The sequence below is a fragment of the Mirounga angustirostris genome, unplaced genomic scaffold, assembly GCF_029215605.1.
Source record: "Mirounga angustirostris isolate CCGP_5_RB_7025 unplaced genomic scaffold, mMirAng1.0.hap1 SCAF_6, whole genome shotgun sequence".
Classification (NCBI taxonomy): domain Eukaryota; kingdom Metazoa; phylum Chordata; class Mammalia; order Carnivora; family Phocidae; genus Mirounga; species Mirounga angustirostris.
Genome location: NW_026991714.1, coordinates 6,730,576 through 6,752,339, shown reverse-complemented (window position 1 = coordinate 6,752,339; position 21,764 = coordinate 6,730,576). Strand labels below are relative to the sequence as shown.

The 21,764-nt window shown below is 39.7% G+C and overlaps 1 protein-coding gene across 1 annotated transcript; it reads right to left on the bottom strand.

Moving 5' to 3' along the window:
- Positions 1-281: 281 nt before the first annotated feature.
- On the bottom strand, positions 282-19,878 carry UHMK1 (U2AF homology motif kinase 1). Its single transcript, XM_045876800.3, has 8 exons — positions 19,432-19,878; positions 17,798-18,090; positions 17,105-17,296; positions 14,938-15,032; positions 8,792-8,868; positions 8,563-8,661; positions 4,408-4,496; positions 282-489 (listed from the first exon to the last, which is right to left on the bottom strand). Exons 1-8 carry the CDS (start codon positions 19,697-19,699, stop codon positions 343-345), a joined length of 1,260 nt encoding a protein of 419 aa, XP_045732756.1. The 5' UTR covers positions 19,700-19,878; the 3' UTR covers positions 282-342.
- Positions 19,879-21,764: the final 1,886 nt, after the last annotated feature.

The window sequence follows — 21,764 nt, the reverse complement described above, 5'->3', positions numbered from 1 at the left end:
GACAAATTTGTTAATATTCACTATGACATGATATTATTCATCCTTGCTTCATGATCACATGAAATAATTAATCTTTTTAGGTTACATACTGAAGAGCAGCACTCGCCCTACTGCACAAAAGAAGGTTGCCCATATGGATGCTCTAGAACCCCTCAATGTATAGCTGAGAGGTCTTGTCCTACTCAGTGCCAAACGTCTGCAATGCAGCCACATGAGTAGGATTAAATAAATGTACAAAGTATTCCCTTAAAATGGTAAGGGGGTACTTCTGCATTCAGATATAGAATACAATAACCCAGGAAATGGAGGAGGAGAAACAGGAAAGAATCCTTAGGTTACTGATTAAAGCAAAGTTTGATACAGATATCCCCTCTTGTAGGCACTCAGCGGGTAGAATGTAGCCACAACAAACTTGCCATCAAACATCCTTCCAGTCAGTAATTTCTGAGCAGCTTTGGAATCACCAGCATTTGCATACTCAACAAAAACCTGTAAGAGGACAGAGAAAACAAAGTCGGCTTCATTTCCATCAAGACTGTTCTAGAACAGGGCTTCTCCAACTTTAGTGTACACACACGTATCTTTTGGGGGCCTTGTTACAATGCAGACTTGTTTTCAGGAGGTCTAAGGCGGGCCTGAGTCTCTGCATTTCTAAATCAACTCCCAGGTGATGCCAATGAGGCTGTTTCATGGACCACATTTTTGGGCAGCAAGGTTTAGAGTACTTCCTTAACTCTGTTCAATTCTGAAAAACCCATGGAAGACAAGCTGAGTGAAAAATGTACATCCACTGGCCATGTTCTTGCAGGAGTGGTGAACAGCACTGGACACTTGCCAGAAGAAGGGCCAAACAGCCTGGGGAGCAAATGCACTTCACAGTGCCCCAAAGATAATCCACACCTTTAAAAGCAGAAGGAGGAAAAACTACTGGTCAAAGTCACTGGATTTTATACCTATTAAAGATTTGTAAAAGCCATAACTACAGTGAGGGTAAGTTTAAACCAGGTAATTTCCTTTTCCAGAATATCTGCATTCCAACCTGAGACAGGTAGAGGATACAGCGTAATAATTTATGCTCTTTTTGTTGATCTAAAGCCAAAGTTCCTGGGAGGGGAAATCATTTTAAATGACTTGGCTTCAGTTACCCATAAATTTGTGAACCAGAAAAAGAACGGCCTCATCTTCCTCAGTTACATGCTCATTTGTGACGTCAACAGTCTTCAAACTGGGATGCGAGCATCCTAGACACTCTTTCAAAGGGAAGCAAAAATAGATTGTTTGAGGGAAATCAATTTCCAGATTCTCAGCTTTCACCTGTACCTTCTCTTAAAATCGGATCTACCTAGAAGTTCGAGGCAGATTCTCCTTTTTCATTTCTCCTTTCCTAGGGGCCCTTCTCCCACTTGACAAAGTTATTTCCAAAGTGTATTAAAAACCTCCAGGGCATGGAAAAAAAAAAGACAATTCCAAATATAGTACTTTTTAAATGAATCTTCCTTCATTGGTAAACAAAGCACTATGCCCAGCCTATGACTGACTGCTCACTCCCTGTCTTACGTGAGTATTTCTGTTAAGGATGATGCATGACATCAGACCTCAGATATTGTGGCCTGTGATGGGATTTTCTGAATTCGTGTATATTGTAAAATGGAGAGGTAAAACACACTTTTCCACTTCCATGCCATGACTATTTTCAAGCTACATATTCCTCATAAAGACAAAGTAGAGATCATCCAGTGCTAAAAATTGCCCTGATTTTCATATATATAAAGCTAAGTGGGGATTTTCAGCTATTCTTAAAAGCCATCCTTGGGGTGCCTGGATGGCTCAGTCGTTAAGCGGCTGCCTTTGGCTCAGGTCATGATCCCAGGGTCCTGGGATCGAGCCCTGCATCGGGCTCCCTGCTCGGTGGGGAGTCTGCTTCTCCCTCTACCTCTGCCTGCCACTCCCCCTGCTTGTGTTCTCTCTCTGTCAAATAAATAAATAAAATTAAAAAAAAAAAAGCCATCCTTAACTGTGCTATTAGCTGGAGATAAAAACACTTCCAATCGGCCAACTCAGTACAGTCAGTCAAGGCTGTTTACTTTAAATCTAACTACATGGGGAAAATGTTGATAAAATTTTGATGATTTAAAATTTAATGATTTCTTCCAGAGTATGTGTACGTAATAATGTAGGTGAGACCCATATTATCCAATTATATCATAAAACACATACTCTAATCAATGATTGTTTTACTCATTTTAGAAATAATATTTTATATCCCCTTTTTTAGAGAAAATAAAAGTATATGTTGGCTGTAGGATCAGTTTGTTCTCACAACATATGCTTTTTCATCGAATACAAAAGAAAAGTTAGAAGATGATGTCCAGGAAGAAATGAAGCTCTTTCTGATTTTTTTTTAACCTGATTCTCAATGACTTCCAAATCCATACACCAAAGTTCAATGAGTAGACATGCACTTACGGAAGGAATACCATGCTCTCTAGCACACTCCTCTCTTCACAGATAACCTACAATTTTATACATTATCATTCCAAACTGAAGAGGAAAAACATTTTTATAAATTACAATGAGATTAAATAATTTTATCAATTTAATCTTGATTACTTTTGAAATTATAAGACCCATTCCATAATTTATGTTTTTAGTGATTTTTAAAATAGTCCTTAAAAAAGAATCCACAGCATTGTTAATTTGCATGGAAAATTCAAATGAAGACTGACTTTGCCAACTAGGTAACAGACATTTCAATAACCTGGAGAAGTTAACCCTGTGATTCCATGAGTTCATCAGTTGTTTTCATTCTCCTCTAAATGTCAATGAAAGCTTCTTAACGTAGCAAACTTCCTCTCGATGTTGAATATTTATTTTTTTGTATCATTTGAAAGCTCGATACTTCTTCCCGGAAAATATTCCTCCTGTTTCTCTATTCTGTGTCTTCCATTTCATACTGACGGTTGAGGTTAATATCGGGTCAGATCATGTTAGTCCTTCATTCAAAGTCTTCAAAGACCTTCCCCTCTCAGAGTAAAAGCCAGTGTCATTTCGAGTCCCACAAGGCTGACCCTACCTGATCTGCCCCTATACCCCCTCACCTCTGTGAGCAAATCCACCATATCCCCCTCTTTCTCACTCTGCCAGAGTCACACTAACCTCTCACACCTGCCAGGCAAACTCAGGGCCTCTGAACCTGCTGTTCCCAAGCCTGGAACTCTTTTCCTTACCTCCTTCATATTTCAACTCAAACGTAACCTCAGTATGGCCTTCCCGACCACTGCCACGCAACTGCAATCCTCCCCACCACAGCACTCCTTAAACCTCTTCTCCTTAGACCTTTGCCCCCACAGCACTTATCACTATATTCTTATGTCTGTTTTGATCACTGTTGTATCAGGGCCTAGAACATAAGAGATGCTCAATAAATACCAGTTGACTAAATAATTGCTGACACTAAATGAGGTAAATATTATTTCTACATTGGCAATAACTTTTCACTAAGATTAGAGTGAAATTTCTTTCATTCCTTTCTTTAGTTGCCAAGCATTTTCATAATACTGAACCAAAGGATAAAATAATAATCTACAACCAGAGGTGATATCACCCACCAGAGGGCATTTGGCAGTGTTTAGATACTTTTGATTGCCGCAACTGAGAAGGGGAGTGGGTGGGAGGGCATCTATAGGGTAGAGGGCAGGGATGCTGCTAAATACCTAGAATGCACATGACCGCTCCCACAACAAAGAATTAGTCAGCTCCAATGTCAATAGTGTCAAGGTTGAGAAACTCTGAATAAAACAATATTCTGTTCCCAGAAAAATAATACTACAGATAAAAGAAAGATCTTCAAAAGAGCTTTCAAAAGATTTCTCTAATATTCTTTGCCAAAAAATTTAGAATCATAGTTTTAGCCTATACATTTTATAGATGAAAAACTAAGGATTATCATCACAAAGCCAGTCACGCTGAGACCAGAGCACAGATTTCAGGATTCTCAGTCAGTGCACTTTCCTTCTTTAAATTAGCACTGATGATTCCATTACAATGAGAACCTAACCTAAATGGTTTTCTAACTCTACTTAATTAGAACAAAAGTAGGCCATAATATTTCTGTAGCTGACATGACCTAAATTAGCATATGATACAGTTGGTGTCACTGTTCACAATGGCTCAAAAGTAGAGAACACTTTTTAAGAAAAAAATTCTAACCCACAAAAAAACCGCATGCATATTACAAAACCTTGGGAAAAAAGTGAAAAGTGCAAGAAAACAAAAACATCCATGATGCAAAATTCATCATTTCTAGCAATATCTTTGTGTATGTACATCGTTCTATAATACTAAAACATTTGCTCAGAATTTTAGTAACCTCTGCATAATTCTCAAACTATAGAAACATTCACTTACTTGTCCTCTGCCAGGATTTTCCTTTGGAACAAGGAGAGATACCACTGGTCCATATTTTTGACATTCCTCTTTTACATCCTCTACAACATCTGATTATGAAAACACAGAACAGTAACCACTTTGCTGTAATTATCAAGCATTCATTATTTAAAAATTTTAAAGCATCAAAGAATTCAGAAATCCGTATCTAAGTAATGAGGTCATTTTCTACATCTTCTAAAACTAAGCTTAAGAATAATATAAATTCAATGCACTTCATAATTCTTTTTATATGCTAAATTTAACATTTTGAATAGTTAATATTAAAATGATTTAAAAGGGCGCCTGGGTGGCTCAGTCGGTTGAGCGACTGCCTTCGGCTCAGGTCATGATCCCAGGGTCCTGGGATCGAGTCCCACATCGGGCTCCCTGCTCTGCGGGGAGCCTGCTTCTCCCTCTCCCACTCCCCCTGCTTGTGTTCCCTCTCTCTCTGTGTCTCTCTCTGTCAAATAAATAAATAAATAAATAAATAAATAAATAAATAAATAAATAAAAAAAAAGAAAATATTATAATAAATAAAATGATTTAAAAAACAAAACAGGGGCGCCTGGGTGGCTCAGTCGTTAAGCGTCTGCCTTCAGCTCAGGTCATGATCCCAGGGTCCTGGGATTGAGCATCAGGCTCCCCTGCTCAGAAGGAAGCCTGCTTCTCCCTCTCACACTCCCCCTGCTTGTGTTCCCTCTCTCGTGGTCTCTTCCTCTCTGTCAAATAAATAAATAAAATTTAAAAATAAAAAATATATAAAATTAAAAACAAGTCTTCTTCCCACTTTTCCAACTGCCTCTCTTCCTCTCCCTAAAGACAACAAACATTATCAGTTTCTTCTGCATCCTTCCATAAATATTATAAGCTTATAGAAGCAAACATGATCATATGTGTTTTCTAAAAAAATTCCAATCTCGCTTTTTCTTTATTAACACACTGCATCTTTAAGATTCTTTAATATTACTGTGTGAAATTTTCTCATTTGTTTTTATGGCTGTGTAGTTATTTCAGCTTATGAGTGATCAATAAATTCTTCACTGTGTCCCCTACTACTAAATAATTAAACTATTTCCAAATGTTTTGCCCTTATAAATAATACTGTAATAGATAAACCTGTATATATCTCATTTCACTTCTATATTTCCAAGTTGACTCTAGAAGTGGAACTGGGAGGACAAGATGAGTATGAATTTGTAATTTTGTTAGAATTACCAATCTGCCTTTCATAAAGTTTAGCAATTTAAACTCTCTCCAATGATGTGAAATGTATTTTGAAAATATTTTTCTACACTCTACCCATAAGAGGGTTATCGAATATTTTCACCGTCAATATGTTAGGTGACAAAGATCTCACTGTACGGTTTTAATGAGCATTTTGATAAATGAGAATGAAGTATATGAGACAGAGTTGCACATCCTCTTCTATAAACTGTCTATTGATATCCTTTACCTGCTATTTATCGGGTTGACATATAAGGGCTCTGTGTTTGTCTGTGTTAAGAGCTATGAAGTTAAATAATTTTTCCCTTTATTCTCTTGATTTGGAATCTTGATCTTAATCTTGATTTACAATCTATTTTGGTCTAAACTGGAAGGTTTGAATCCAACTTCCTGCCCAACCAGCACCAAGATTACAAGACAGCCATCCCAACATGTATAATTTCCAGCTAAGCAAGTTCACCTACCACTAGTAAGCATTATCTGATGATGATCTTGCTAATCAGAACAAAGGTATTGAATGCTACTATATTGTCTGTTGCACTTTAGTTTGTGTAAGAGTCTCTCTCTTTTTAAAGATGTATTTATTTATTTGAGAAAGAGAGGGAGAGAGTGCGTGCGCAAGAGCCGGGGAGGGGGAAAGGGGGTACATGCTCCAGAGCTGGGGAGGGGAAGGAGAGAAGCAAACTCCCTGCTGAGCACGAGACATGGGGCTTGATCATGAGATCATGAGATCATGACCTGAGCCGAAAACAAGAGTCGGAGGCTCAATCGACTGAACCACCCAGGAACCCCAGTTCATGTAAGATTTTTTTTTTAAGATTTTATTTATTTGAGGGGGAGAAGTGAGAGGGAGAAGGAGACTCCCTGCTGAGCAGACAGCCCAACACGGGGCTCAACCCCAAGATCATGACCTGAGCTGAAGGCAGACGCCTAACTGAATGAGCCACCCAGGCGCCCCTCATGTAAGATTCTTAAACACTAAGATTTAACAGCAACATTTAAACACTCAATGTATTTTATAAGGAGAAAAAAAAAAAAAAGCGTTATACAAGATACAAAGAAAAGAGTAGGTACAGTTATGCCCAAGCTTGAGTTTTATAGAGATAAAAATTATTAATAGAATTAGGTGATGAAGACAGTAGGTAGACTGACTTCAAGGACATAAGTAGTATCTTTAGAATCCCTGATACCACAATGACCTGATTAAAACAATGTTGAGGGCAAGACTATTCTTTCACATAAATAGGTACCCTGAAAAGTTGAGGTTGCAGATTCCTACAACTAGTACAGATTCAAAGAAATTATGTTTATTTCATTTGTCAGATAAAAAGATAAAGCTCAGGAATACAAAATAATTTATCCTTACAAGAGATAGTGGGGTCTTTATCTGTAATGGTTTAATTTTCCACAAAGAAAATGTTTAATACTAAGTAACTGATACTTTTAAATTTGGTTCTGTTTTAGTCCATTCACCAGTCTGCTTTCAGATTGCTCTTACGAAAACCTCAGTCTGACTGTATCTCTCTCCTATTTTAACTTTTTAATGGTTCTTTATTGCATTCAACAAAGAACAAATATTTATTGGGTACTTATAAGCCAGGGACTTAGATTCTACCCCTGATATAAAGTTCTTTTGTGTAATACTGCAGTGTTATCATCTCTTGGATAAAATCCAAATTCTTTAACATAGCAAACGAGCCTGTTACGTATCTGTATTCTTGGCTATTTACCTTCAACTGATTGCTGCCCAATAAATATCCTTAGAGCCACACTCAACAGTTCACTATTCTCAGAACATGCCACACTTTCTCTCATCTGTCTTTGTGACATTTCCTCACCAACCCCTCAACTTTTAGCCAAGCAACTCCACTTACTAACAGAGCTCAGATAGCACCTCCATAGAGACACCCTCATGGGTCACTCAGCATGAGTTAAGTCCCTTTCCTCTCTGCCTCTGTGTATTACCCTACTTTCAGATTTATCAAAACTTTAACCATTTGTTGCTATAACTGTCTCTCTTACACTAAAGACAAGGAAAAATCCTATAGTGGCAAGTACAGAGCCAGTCCTCAGTAAACAGATCTCGAAGGAATGAGTCGTTAAAAGCAAAACCAAGAGCTAAGACGGAGAAATGGAAGCACAGGGTAGGACTAGAAAGAACAGATGGGAGGAACATGCTGGGAAAATTAATCTTTATTAATTCAGTAAAGGCTTATGAAATGTAAAGGAGTCCAAAAGGCCCAAGGAATCATCTTAGCCTACACAGGCTGCTATAACAAGATGCCACGACTGGGTGGCTTCCACGACACACATTTATTTCTCCAGGCCTGAGGGCTGGAATTCCTAAAGCAAGGTGTAAGCAGATTCAGGGTCTGGTGTAGCCGGCTGCCTTCCTGCTATATCCTCACATAGTGGAGAGAGCTCTCCTGTTTCTTCCCCTTTTTAAAAGGTCGTTAATTTGGGGGCACCTGGGTGGCTCAGTCGTTTAAGTGTCTGCCTTCGGCTCAGGTCATGATCCCAGGGTCCTGGGATGAGTCCCACATCAGGCCCCCTGCTCAGCAGGGAGTCTGCTTCTCCCTCTCCCGCTCCCCCACTGCTGTGCTTTCTCTCTCTGTCAAATAAATAAATAAAATCTTAAAAAAAAAAAAGGTCGTTAATTCGGACATGAGGGCCCCACCCTTAGGACATAACCTAATCCTATTAGATCCAAAAGGCTCCAACTCAAAATACTATCACATTGGGGACTGGGGCTTTGCCACATCAATTTGGGGGGGGGACATATTCAATCTATAGCAGAAATCAAAAAGTGAGGTATTTTAGAAATCATGTAGTTCAGTATCCTCAATTCAATACGTCTACTCTAGAGTTAGTTACAAAAGACATTAAAATACAATTTAGGAATCAGTTACCTTCGTATTCCTCTTCGTTCTCAAGATAATCGTCATCCAGCACATTCAGTAGTCTTAGCACTGGAGTCGGAAGCATCACCAGATCTTCAATATGAGGGGCTGTTAAGGTTCATTGTAACATGGTTAAATATAAACTCACCAAAATAAATGGATGAACACGAGGCAAAACTCTGATGTCTTATCTGATTGTCAAATGACCAAGAAAAAAATAAAGACGTATACAACTTACCGAAAGGAATGCTAAAGAACGGGCTGCACAATGCCATTTCAGCAGGAATTCTTCTGCTTGGATCATCATGAAGCATGCTAAAACACAAAAACACATATCTTTATAATTATGGCCAATCTTTTGAAAATGAGGGGCACCTGGGTGGCTCAGTCAGTTAAGTGTCTGCCTTGGGCTCAAGCCTGGGATTGAGTCCCGCATCAGGCTCCCTGCTCAGCGTGGAGTCTGCTTCTCCCTCTCCCTCTGCCTGCCGCTCCCCTGCTTGTGCTCTCTCTCTCTCTCTCTCTCACAAAAATAAATAAAATCTTTTAAAAAATCTTTTGAAAATGAAACCATTAAAGAAAATTAAAATGTCTAAATGTTCATTACAACATTAATTATATTAGCATGGCTTACTGAGCCATTCACCTACAAAAAATATAAAAGCTATTTCTTTTTTTCTTCTTAAGATTTTATTTATTTATCTGAGAGAGAGAGAGCACAAGCAGGAGAGGGGCAGAGGGAGAGGGAGAAGCAGACTACCACTGAGCAGGAAACCCGACACAGGACTCAATCCCAGAATCCGGGATCATGATCTGAGCCGAAGGCAGACACCTAACCGACTGAGTCACCCAGGCGCCCCAAAGCTATTTCTGAGTAAATGGTTCGGTAACTCATGAAACAAACCTATGGCACAATATTATATTTTAATTTAAAATGATGTTTTTGATTAATAAATGCAACATGGGAAAGTGATCCATACTATATAACATTAAGTGGAAAAAAAAAAAGCTAGACGTAAATTTAGGGTAATCCAAATTAAAAAAGAAAAAAAAGAAGATGACAGTGGTGACGTGATTTTTGAATTCTATCAAATCCCGCTAATAAGAGCACAACTTGGTGACAAAATCAAAAACCCATGGGTGACATTTACAACAAAACTAAGTAACCCCAAAAAACTCTAAAATACAAGAGGGTAGGGACAAACCATCAATAGTAGTAAGCCTTGCACCAGATCAACATCTGTGTGGAAGGAAGCAGAGAAAAGCAACAGATGATCTGATGAAGCAAAGAAAATAACACAAAATATCCAATAGGTACTCACTGGAAAGCTCAGTAAGCCAAATGGAGAAAAGCAACTATAACTACAAGGGGTTATACATTCTAATTCCAAGTGAATGCAAGGAGGCCTCTGTAAAATCTGAAGGGGTTGGAATAATCTAGACATTATGACTTCTCAAAAGTAACTAGCTGAAGCTCCCTCCCAGGGCGAAGTCCTACAGAGAACAGAAATCTTGAAAATGGAATCCAAATTGAGTAGGAGAGGGTAAATAAAAACTGACACCGAGAGAGAGACACCAGGAAAAAAGGAGTGGAGGGGAAGAGCCAGGAGATTTCAGAATAAAAACATCCCCCGCTTTTTAACATTACACAAAAACAAGAGAAGGAGCCCTATACAATTAGAAAAGCTATCCCAACTACACCTTCTTCTGTAAGTTTAGGAAATGAATTTCATGTAAAAATGAACCACATAAAAAGCATTGCTAACAAAATTATTACACGAAAGACAAGAACTGCAAAACGATAGCCCCGAGGCAATGAATGCATGCCAGAAAGACATGATCAGAACACAGATTGACACTATAACCTACCGTTTCAAAATGAGCAAAAGACGTTTTTTAAAAAGATAAAAGATATGAAAGAGCAACATAAATTTAAATTAGAAAATCTCAATAATTAGGTAATAGAACTCAAGAAAGATTAGAAATAGAACAAAAAAAATCATTTCATAAAATAAAGCTAGAAGAACTATAAGGATGAACAAACACAAGAGATAGTATCTTAAAGATAAATAGAAGGCAAAAAAGAACATTTTTAAAAATCAAAAAGAAATAGGGACGCCTGGGTGGCTCAGTCAGTTAAGTGTCTGCCTTCAGCTGGGGTCCTGGGATCGAGTACTGCATTGGGCTCCTTGTTCAGCAGGGAGCCTATTTCTCCTGCCTGCCGCTCCCCCTGCTTGTGCTCGCTCGCTCTCTCTCTGACAAATACATAAAATCTTAAAAAAAAAATCAAAAAGAATACAAGAGAAAAAAAATTGAAGAGAAAGTAATAAAAATGAGTACTGTCAAAGAAAATCCAATGTGTAGAACAGGAGTACCTGAAGGAAAAAACCAAAGCAAGAGAATGAATACTAAAAACAGTAATTTAAGGGGCGCCTGGGTGGCTCAGTCATTAAGCGTCTGCCTTCGGCTCAGGTCATGATCCCAGGGTCCTGGGATCGAGCCCTGCATCAGGCTCCCTGCTCGGCAGGAAGCCCGCTTCCCCCTCTCCCACTCCCCCCCTGCTTGTGTTCCCTCTCTCACTGTGTCTCTATCAAAAAAATAAATAAAATCTTTAATAAAAAAAATAAAAACAGTACTTTAAGAACACCTTCCTAAAACGAGCAAAAAGATCTGAATCTATTTTCCTGAGAATATCTACCCAAAACAATCAAAATCAAGATATATTCTGGTAAAATCAATAAACTTTGAAAAAGATGAAATTGGGCGCCTGGGTGGCTCAGTTGGTTAAGCGACTGCCTTCGGCTCAGGTCATGATCCTGGAGTCCCGGGATCGAGTCCCACATCGGACTCCCTGCTCAGCAGGGGGTCTGCTTCTCCCTCTGCCCTCTTCCCTCTCGTGCTCTCTGTCTCTCATTCTCTCTCTCTCAAATAAATAAATAAAATCTTTTAAAAAAAAAAAAGAGAAAGATGAAATTGTCTGGCCATCTAGACAAAAAAGACCAAGTGATTTTTTAATATAAAGACAATTAGAAGTGTCTTTAGCCTTTTCAACAACACTACATGCCAGAATAAAATGGAGTAATATGTTTAAGACACTCAAGAAAAAAAAGTATGCCACTCATTTTCAAATCCAGATGAACAGACTCTCCAGTATAAGAAGCACAACTGACCACTGGCACACAAGAGCTCAGAGAACGTTAATCCTATGGCCTCTAGAGATCAAGCTTCAGAAACTAAAACGATGAGAGAGACAGCCCCACAAGGACCAGGGGTGAACAGTAACGTACGGTTACATGTAGAACTGAGAATAAATTCGAGAGTTAAAACAAAGTGTATGGCATGTAATGATTATATAATCTGATGATGAAGATACAACTATTTTTCAAATGGAGGAAGAATGGGAAAAGCATATGCAAAAATAATCATTTTCAATAATCTTCCTAGAGTATTATGATTCTGAGACTGTTTTAATGTAAGCTGGAATAAAGCAAATGAGTAATTATAAAATATTCTAATTCTAGCATTCCCCTTGTCCTTAAGAATCAGATTTCTTGACATAGAAGGAGAAAGAGATGTGAAACAGAAGTTAAATAAAACCTCTGTGGTCTTGAATGTGAACTGGAAATACCAGTATGAACTCCATCCACTTAAAATAAGGTCTAGAGGGGGCGCCTGGGTGGCTCAGATGGTTAAGCGTCTGCCTTCGGCTCAGGTCATGATCCTAGGGTCCTGGGATCAAGTCCCACATCGGGCTCCCGGCTCGGCGGGGAGCCTGCTTCTCCCTCTGACCCTCTCCTCTCTCATGCTGTTTCTCTCTTGCTCGCTCTCTAAAAAATAAATAAAATCTTTAAAAAAAATAAAAAAAATAAAAAAAAAATAAAATAAAATAAGGTCTAGAAACAATGACCGTCCTAGTAGCAAAGAGTATTCCTAAAACCCAGACTGTGTTTTTAAAATACTACTTCCTACTAAAAGAAATCAGGCTTCTCAGAGAAATGGCTACTTCCAGGTCTGGGGCAGGAAATGTGTAAGATGAATTGGGAACATCTTGTCACATCAGATACCAAAGAAGCTGTAAAAGATAATAAGGTCCACCAAAACCAACTTAAACGGCTCACATTCATCAAAGATGGGGCAATTTTAGCTTCAATTAGGATAAGAACTGCAATGAGTTTCAGTTACCAAATCAAAACACACTGAACTTTCAAAAGGAAATGGTCCCCTATGGAGGATGACAGGGAATCAACTCATTATGAAAACTAGGAAATAAAAAGAGAGAATCAAGCATTTACTTTATCTTTGGTTAACCAAATGAAGCAGAATGACAGAATGAGAACATCCCCGTTCTGCAGCCCCTAACAAAGTAATGGATCCAGGCACTGAATGTTAACAGTTTCTAACACATAAAATAGAGATGGTTACATTATGTGCCTCTTTATAAAAGAACACAATACCATCCACAGTCATGTCCCTCCTGCAAATTGCACCCCTCTAGATACAACTACCAATATACAGGAAAACCACAGAAATATGTATATCACCAAAATTCAGATTGCAGACAGCTATATTGAGCCTACAACCCAGGTTGTCCAACAAAAAAACAAGGGAAAAGCAGGGTAAGAGATGGAAAAGGACCTTTCAGATTAAAAGAAACTTAAAAGGGGGGCGCCTGGGTGGCTCAGTCAGTTAAGTGGCTGCCTTCCGCTCAGGTCGTGATCCCAGCGTCCTGGGATCAAGCCCCACGTCAGGCTCCTTGCTCGGTGGAGAGCCTGATTCTCCCTCTCCCTATGCCTGTCTGCCGCTCCCCCTGCTTGAGCTCTCTCTCTCTGTCTCTCTGTCAAATAAATAAATAAAATCTTCAAAAAATAAACAAATAAATAAAAGAAACTTAAAAGGGATTTTTGTTTAGAAGAGCAACACTAAACCATAGTGTTTAAGGATGCACGCTATAATGAAAACAAGGAAGCAATTACCATAAAAGTCAGGGTGGTGGCTACTTTTAGGGAGGAAGAAGGTCTGAAAATTAAGATGGGGACACAGAATTTCTGGGGTAGCTGGCAAAGTTTTATTTCTTGACCTGAATGGTAAATACAAGAATATTCTTAAGGATTCATGAACCTAACATTTGTTTTCAGTATCAGTGTTTTATTCTACAATAAAAAAAGGTTCAAATGATTTGCACGCACACACAGCAAAATACACAGAAAAATACTGAAAAGAAATACACCAAAGTGCTAACACTAGAGAGTAGGTTTATAATTTTTATTTTGCTGATCACAATTCTCTGTAGCTTCCAAATTTAGTGTTAGTTGCACAATCAAGAGGGAAAAGATCCCAAAGTCAATACTAGCAACTCTTTCTGCCTATGGGTCCTGTCTCCATGCTTTAATAAAATCACCTTTTTGCACCAAAAAACAAAAACAGAAACAAAAACAAAAACAAAACAAAGTCAATACTAGAACTTACATGATTTGACTTCCAAGTTAGAACCCATTACATAATTTCACAATGCCATCTTTTCCATGCAAAATGTCACTTGTAAATCTAATACGAATCAGATAGTAACAGCTATTGAAAACTAATTTGTAAAACACACAAACATACACAAATAAGTGCAAGTAAAATTTTTAAGTTCTTATCTCAGTAAATTTGTGGACTGTAATGTCCATTTCCTGATTTTGATATTGTACTACAGTTATGTAATATGTTACCACTGGGGGAAACTGGGTGAAGGGTACACAGACCTCTCTGTAACATTTTTGCAACTTCCTGTGAATCTGTAATCATTTCAAAATAAAAAGCTCTAAAAAAAAAAAAACCTAGTTGGAAGGTTTATAGGGTCATTATTCCAAAGTAAGATAATATTCTGACTTGATCGAGAGATCACTCCTCTTGCAACATAATTATTATTTTATTCATTTCCGGCCCATAATGCTAGAAATGTGAAGAGCCAACTATTTGATAATACACATTATGTCTTACTTTAAAATATCTAATGTGTTTGGACCTACTCAGAAATCAGAAACATTGTATCTGTCCCCAGAGTTTCCAGCAGTTAATTATTTAAAGTATAATACATAGCTACCTTATTTTAAACTTTTTTTTGGTAGTCCAAAAGCAAACTCAGTCTTTAGTTAATAAAGATGCTCTTTAAAAACCTACTGTCGAAAAAACCCTAAAACAAACACAAAAACCTAATTTCCACCAAGTATATAGGGCTGCCAGAGCTACAAGAGGCCTATCAAAGATACAGCTGCCAGGAGGAGCCTCTAGGTGATCACCAGAAATAATATAAATCCATTCAGTAATATCCAAACAGAAACACAACAAAAATAACCTTTATGTAATAAATGTACACATAGGAACTTGAAAGTACACACGATGTACCTTTTGATAAGGTCTCTTAGGTGATAGGCTGGAATTGCGGCATTCACCACTGCTTTACTGGCAAATATGTGATCAATAATAGCAGAACTGTTTGCCTAAAAAAAGGGAGAAAAGTCTTCCTTTGGTTATTCAATTCATTCTGTATTTACTGAGTACTAGCCACACAGCACTGTACTGTTTGGTAAGTAAAATGCAACAGAAAACACTCTCTTCTGAGAGCTTATCATCTTATTGGAGGAGATTATGTGCATAACTGTAAGCTTCGAGGAAGAACTTTTTTCTCTATTCTCAGCACCTAGCACAGTACCTGGCACTCTATATGAATATGTACTAGATGAATGAGTAAGAACAAATATCAAAGCAACCATATAAAAATGTAGTTTAATACAACAAACATCAAAGCAACCATATAAAAATGTAGTTTAATACAAAGTGAGAAAATGAATGTGTGCAGGTAGAGTCTGGGGGTCTTGATGAGGAGTCTTTAACTGTTTTCAGATACAAGTAAACTATCAGAGAGAAAGTAATGCAGTATTTAAAAATTGCATCCATCACATTATTCATAATCTAAATCCTATGGAACGTAACTTTTCTGAGTACTATGCTTTCTCAGAATGTGGAAGCGTATACACAAGTAAAAAGACCTGATACCATCCTTATCACTAAAATTTTCTGAATACTTACTATGGGCCACATGCTATGCTAAGAACTAGGTAGCATTTATTTTTTTAACCTCAATATTTCTGTGAGAAAAATGCTATTATCCTCATTTTACAGAAAGTAAACCATGGTTCAGTAACCCTAAATAACTTAGTTTAAGAGGTGAAGGCAAGATATGAACCCTAGTAGTTTGACCTCAGAGCCCAAACTCATACTCGCTTGGCAATTTTGTCTCCAAGAAGACTATTAAAATATAAAATACTGTTTTTATTTAGAGGGGTGAATACTGGGGATTTCATACACACCATACCTCCAAATCACATACAAAATGCCTGCATGGGACTTAGTTCTGGTCAGCTCAGGGCCAAGCAGATACAGTCCAAAGGTCTCAAAGACTAAACTAATGTAAGTAATTGATCTGTATTTGGATTAGTGCTGAAGAAAGAATACTTGGCCTCTTGTGTGAAAGTACCAGTGCAGAATAACGATACTAGTTTTACTTGCATGGTAGCATTTTTTGCCAAGCAAGCGTTAGGTACACCCACAAGACAATTAAAGCATTCCTTCCAGGAATACTTCCAGAAACAGATGACTAAGGGCTGACAAGAAAGAAAACTCTACATGGCACAATAGCCATACACAAACTATATATTACTAGATGCTCAAAAAATACTTGTTGCTTAATATCAAAACCAATAATGATTCCTAAACATCATATTATTTATCAAACCTCTAGCCTAAAGGACACTGATACCATCAAAGCATTTGGGCCCCACAATACATTTGAAAACATAATATAGTTAATTCCTAAGTTATGATCATACAAAAAGTTTATTGTTATGTCAGAGATTTGGAATTTAGAACTCATGTTCCCACAGAAACAATGTTATAAGCAGTACTCACTTTACCAGAATAGCTCATATATGGAATATAAATTAATATAAAGCACTGTGGAACTTGGCCAGAATGCTAAACTCTGAATAGGAAGAACAGAATATGGAGCCCAGGTCTGGAACATCCGGTGGTAAGATCTGGAGCAAGTGCCTTACGTATCTGTGCCTCCAGTTTTTCATTTGTAGAAGAATAACCAATACACTCTCTAATGATCCTCACAGAATTGTTAGGAAATTCAATGAGATTGTGCATTAAAATACTTTATAAAGTATTAACTGTAAAGCTTTATGTAAAGATTATCATTAAAGTTATGCTTGTAATATTGTAGGATGTAGCATAACTAAATCACTTCTGCTTTTTTGGAAACATGCATTTATTCATTTTATCGAGCACTTATTACACACCAGGCCCCAGGCTAAGATCAGTAAGTACGCAATACTCACTAGCACATCTGTAGCTATGAAAATAAACAATAGCTCTTAAGGTACCAAAAATGCAGGAAGAGGAGTATGTCAGAGACGAAGTAAACAGCGTCCCCAATGAGAATCATTATAAACTGAGTACTCTTAAATCAGAATTAAGGACTCCAAAGGAAAGCACTGGTACAGTTTACCTTCCATTCCTGAGATCTGACTGTATGTTTCAGTTTCATTCCTGAGAACATTTCCAGTAAAATGATTCCTAGGCTCCAAAGATCAACAGCTGAGGTACATTCTGTATCACTCTGCAGGCCAGCCTGGGCCAAGCAATTTTGCAGTTCTGCTTCTGGAGCCCGATACCCGTCTGTCTGAATATACTTCACATCCTAAAGAAGATGAGTAAATATTACAACCAATAAGAAACTGTTCACTTTCCTTCCATCGCCACAGTGTATTTACTTCTCTTAAAGTATAATAAACCACTGCCAAACTGAATGCCAAAAAATTTTTAGTCCTTGGCTACCCTAATTATTTGGTTAACTGTGCACTTCTCACAGGCAACACAGCAGCAATCTTCTTTAGTCTCTTGTCTGTTAGGCACTGTTGATAAATAAGGACACTCTGCAAAGAGGTGACAAACCACGGAGAATGAGGGTTTGCCAGAACTGTTACGTGTGTTCTGCCACAAGATAGAGCGCCAGCACTGAAGGCAGCAGTAACAGTAATTACCTGTTAATTACCCTACCTAACCCAAACATCCATCCTTTTTTTTACATGGTGGCAATGAAACTCTTTTTATTTGCTTCATCCCCAAGCATTTCAGTATTTTAGATAGAAATATCTCTAAGTGTCGACCAAAGCCACCCTGTTAGTAAACTATTTCTTACCTGATTACCTTCTTTGAAGCTAAGTCCAAAGTCAATGAGTTTAAAACATTCATTCTCTGCACTCCACAATATGTTACGTGGTTTGAGGTCTGCATGGACATAACCCTCATGGTGAAGAAAAGCAAGGGCCTCCAGAACATCCCTGGCACAATGCTGTATCATCCACATGGAACAACCCTGATGACTGGAATATAAAAGCAATTCCGAAACACTGACATCCAGGAGTTCAAGCAACAGACAGCGTGATGGCACATTTGGAGAGAAGTGGATTGTAAAGACTCCATACAAAGTCACTAGAAAAAGAAATAAGTTATAATGCTTTAAAAATCAGACTCAGAATAAGTTACAACTAACACAGATAACTGCAGTGCAAATCTGGGATACTCTAGACAAGGATAACTCAGATGAGCATCACGCTTCCACTGTAATTTATTTCTCCCAAAAGTAAGATTTTTTGGCAACTGGGTTATTTTAATGAAACAAGATGAGAAAACCTTCCACAGCTCATTACTAGTCAAAGATATTAAATACGGCACAATAATCAAATTGTATTTCGCTAAGCATTCAGCAGTAGGGTACCAAGCAAAAATGATTAAAAAAAAAAAAAATCCAAACATTATGGACTCTTAAGATGAATGTCACAACCTGCAAAAACAAAATTGGTTGAAAACTGGTTCTTGAGCCAAAATAGCATTCTGTAATCTAATATTAAAAGGAGGGGGAAATAAATAAATATTACAAGATTAAGTCTTTCAAGATGACAATTTAACCTAATCTTGCAGCGATTCAACAAGTCCTCAAGCTTGCAAAAACTGCAAAAAAATTTTCACTCTTAAATACCAGGGTGTTATATATATCCTTTAGCAAGCGTTAAAAAAAAAAAAAAAGAAAGAAAGAAAAGGAAACACTAGTGGTTAAGAGATTCTTCTCCAAAGTGGTAATATTAAAAAAGCAACTCTTCAAATTACACATAGATTACGCTTGCCAGGAAGTAAGACATTTCTTTATTAGCCAAAGCTATTACTAACTATAAACGCAGCGTAATGACAGTGAAGACTTTTCGCAGATCGATCATCAGTAACCATCATGTATCTTGTATTTTGAATACCTAAATCATGTAACATAGTCTTACCAGGGTAAAAGTATAAAGTGTTCCTAATTTTCACATTTCCAGAGGCCTCCCATGTGAACACTGGGTCATTTCTCCCAAATCCACACTAATTATGTATCAGATAACATCTGTACGAGTTATTAGCATTATCACACGCCCTAGAAGGATTTCTCGTTTTTCAGTGATACGCAAAGATTCAAAATTTCCACACAAGAAAGGACAAATCTAGCAAAGACAGGTCTTCTTCCACTAGAAAAGAGAACTCTATGCTAATAGGTGCGGCATTCTCCGATGCAAAACAGAACTTAACTGAGCATCTACTACTGACACGGGGCAAAGCAGACCACCAACTCCACCCTCCTGCAGAGTGAAGGGGGATGGGAAAGGGGCCTGGATCGGGTGACGACGAGGGCCAGACCCACGTCTCCCGCCTTAAGGGCAGGCGACCGAACGCCCGGCTGAGAGCGGGTGTGCGGCGGGGCCGGGACCCGGGCAAGAAGGGAAGGGAGGCAGCGGCAATTACCGATGTTCCTGTGACCCTGCAACTGCTCCAGCGCCGCCCTCTCTTTGCGGAAACCGTACTCGGCGGCCGAGGCCGCGGCGCCCGTGGTTCCCGGCGGTAAGAACTGCTTGAGGGCGCCGGGGGGCGAGCCGGGGGTGCCGCAGCAGCGCACCCGGTACACCGAGGCCGAGGAGCCGCTCCCCAGGCGGCTCTGTACCTGCCACAGCCGCCCGAAGGCTTCCAGGAACCGCGGCGGCTCCGCGCCCCACGCGCAGCCGGATCCCGCCATCGGTGTGGACGGAGGGCACTGGCACGGCAGCTGAGGCGACGCCCGGGGCAGGCCGGCAGGGCCCGCGGTCACATCCCCGCCTGCCGGACCAGCGGCTCCGCAGGGAGGGGCCTGCAGCCGCCTCTCCGACTGCCGGGACCTCAGGCCGCCATGACACCGGAAACCGAGTGCACCCGGTCCAGAAGCCGGAAGTGGAGGAAGAGCCAATCCTGCAGGCCCGAGGAGGCGGGCCCAGAAGGGGCGGGTCTAGAGCTGACCAGGGCAATTGGGTTTTGGAGAAAAGCCCGGAGCGGAGTTGTTACACTCCGGGGGGTGCTTCCTGCCTAAGGCCAATGCTGAGTGCTTTCTCGCACGTTACCAGGGGCTAAGACTGGTCCTTTTTCTGGTGGAGGCCTGTCCCTCACCACTGGGAACCCAGGAGAAGGAAGCGCAGCCTACATTTCTCCTAGACGGTATCCCAAGGGAAATAGCCCAGTTACTGCAGGAGCGGGTTCGCCACCACCCCACCCCCTCACCCGCGGTCGCTAGCAGCCCTAACTCTGGAAGCCCAGCCTCTGTGCTCCTTAGTGCACTTCTCCTTACCAAAATGCATGCGCCCCGGGCGAACGTGGACCTTTTACAAATTTGCATGTTTCGTGTATTCATTCAATTCTTTTGCTCATTTAAAAACGTTTACTGGGGGCGCCTGGGTGGCTCAGTCGTTAAGCATCTGCCTTCGGCTCGGGTCATGATCCCGGGGTCCTGGGATCGAGCCCCACATCGGGCTCCCTGCTCGGTGGGAAGCCTGCTTCTCCCTCTCCCACTCCCCCTGCTTGTGTTCCTGCTCTCGCTGTGTCTCTCTCTGTCAAATAAATAAATAAAATCTTAAAAAATATATATATATATATATATAAACGTTTACTGGGTAGCAGATGTAGCAAACAAGACTCCCGATCCACAAACGAGGGTGTGCAATAAATGTAGCCTTCCTTATTTTTCTGTAATTGAACTTTACCTACTTCAAGCTCCATTAAGATGGGGTGGCAGAAATTTAGTCTCAATTTGCCCCCATCCGCTTTTCCTCAGGTTTTGTCTAACTTCCCAGGCAGGTGGGGTAACTTAACGTGGTGCAAAATTGAGGCTGAGGAGCCATCTGCTCTTCGGTATCCTGGGTCATCAACTTGTCTGGTTGCTGCTGAGATGTGCCTTATTTCTGTCTACATGGCCCTTTCGGGGTCTGGAGTAGGGAGAGCTCTGTGCATTTTCCCGCTATTTCTTTCTTTCTTTTTTTTTAAAGATTTTATTTATTTATTTGACACACAGAGAATACTAGCAGGGGGAGCAGGAGAGGGAGAAACAGGCTCCCCGCGGAGCAGGGAGCCCGGTGCGGGACTCGATCCCAAGACCCCAGGATCATGACCTGAGCTGAAGGCAGATGCTTAACCAACTGAGCCACCCAGGCGTCCCTCCCGCTATTTCTTTTTTTTTTTTAATTTATTCATGAGGGACAGAGAGAGAGGCAGAGGGAGAAGCAGGCTCCCAAGGAGCAGGGAGCCCGATGCCGGACTCGATCCCAGGACGCTGGGATCATGACCTGAGCTGAAGGCAGATGCTTAACCAACTGAGCCACCCAGGCGCCCCCTCCCGCTATTTCTAACAAGCGTTTTTCTCTATGTGAAGTCAATACTAATCTCTCAAGAGCTTGGGATTTGGGAATATAAAAATCAAATAAAACTCACAGGCTCTTCTAAGGCAATGAGCACAGGCGTTTATCTGCTTATATAAAGGGAAGGCAGAGTGGGGAGAGCACTTATGTCCTGAATAGAGAAAAGAGACAAAATGGAAATGAACTTGGACTTCAAGTAACTTGAGTGGAGAGATTGAATTAAACATGTATATCAATATGATCCAAGGAGTCAAGGTAAAAATGCTCTAAAGGAGGTGCAGGTAAATTGCTAGGACTCTGTAGAAGAACTCTGAACAATTCACATCTTAGAAAAGTGTGAGTAAAAAGAAACATTTCGTTCCAGTCTATCTTGTTGAAAGAGCATATTGTAATCAGAGAGTAAATGCTGAACTTGTAGAA

Bases quoted from the DNA above. Each gene is read 5' to 3' on its own strand.
- UHMK1 (XM_045876800.3), bottom strand. From the start codon at position 19,699: ATGGCGGGATCCGGCTGCGCGTGGGGCGCGGAGCCGCCGCGGTTCCTG. The intron at 4,497-8,562 runs GTAACTGATTCC...TTTCATAATCAG, and splicing joins GAACGAAGAGGAATACGAAG to ATGTTGTAGAGGATGTAAAA. The intron at 490-4,407 runs GTAAGTGAATGT...GTCCTCTTACAG, and splicing joins AAAATCCTGGCAGAGGACAA to GTTTTTGTTGAGTATGCAAA.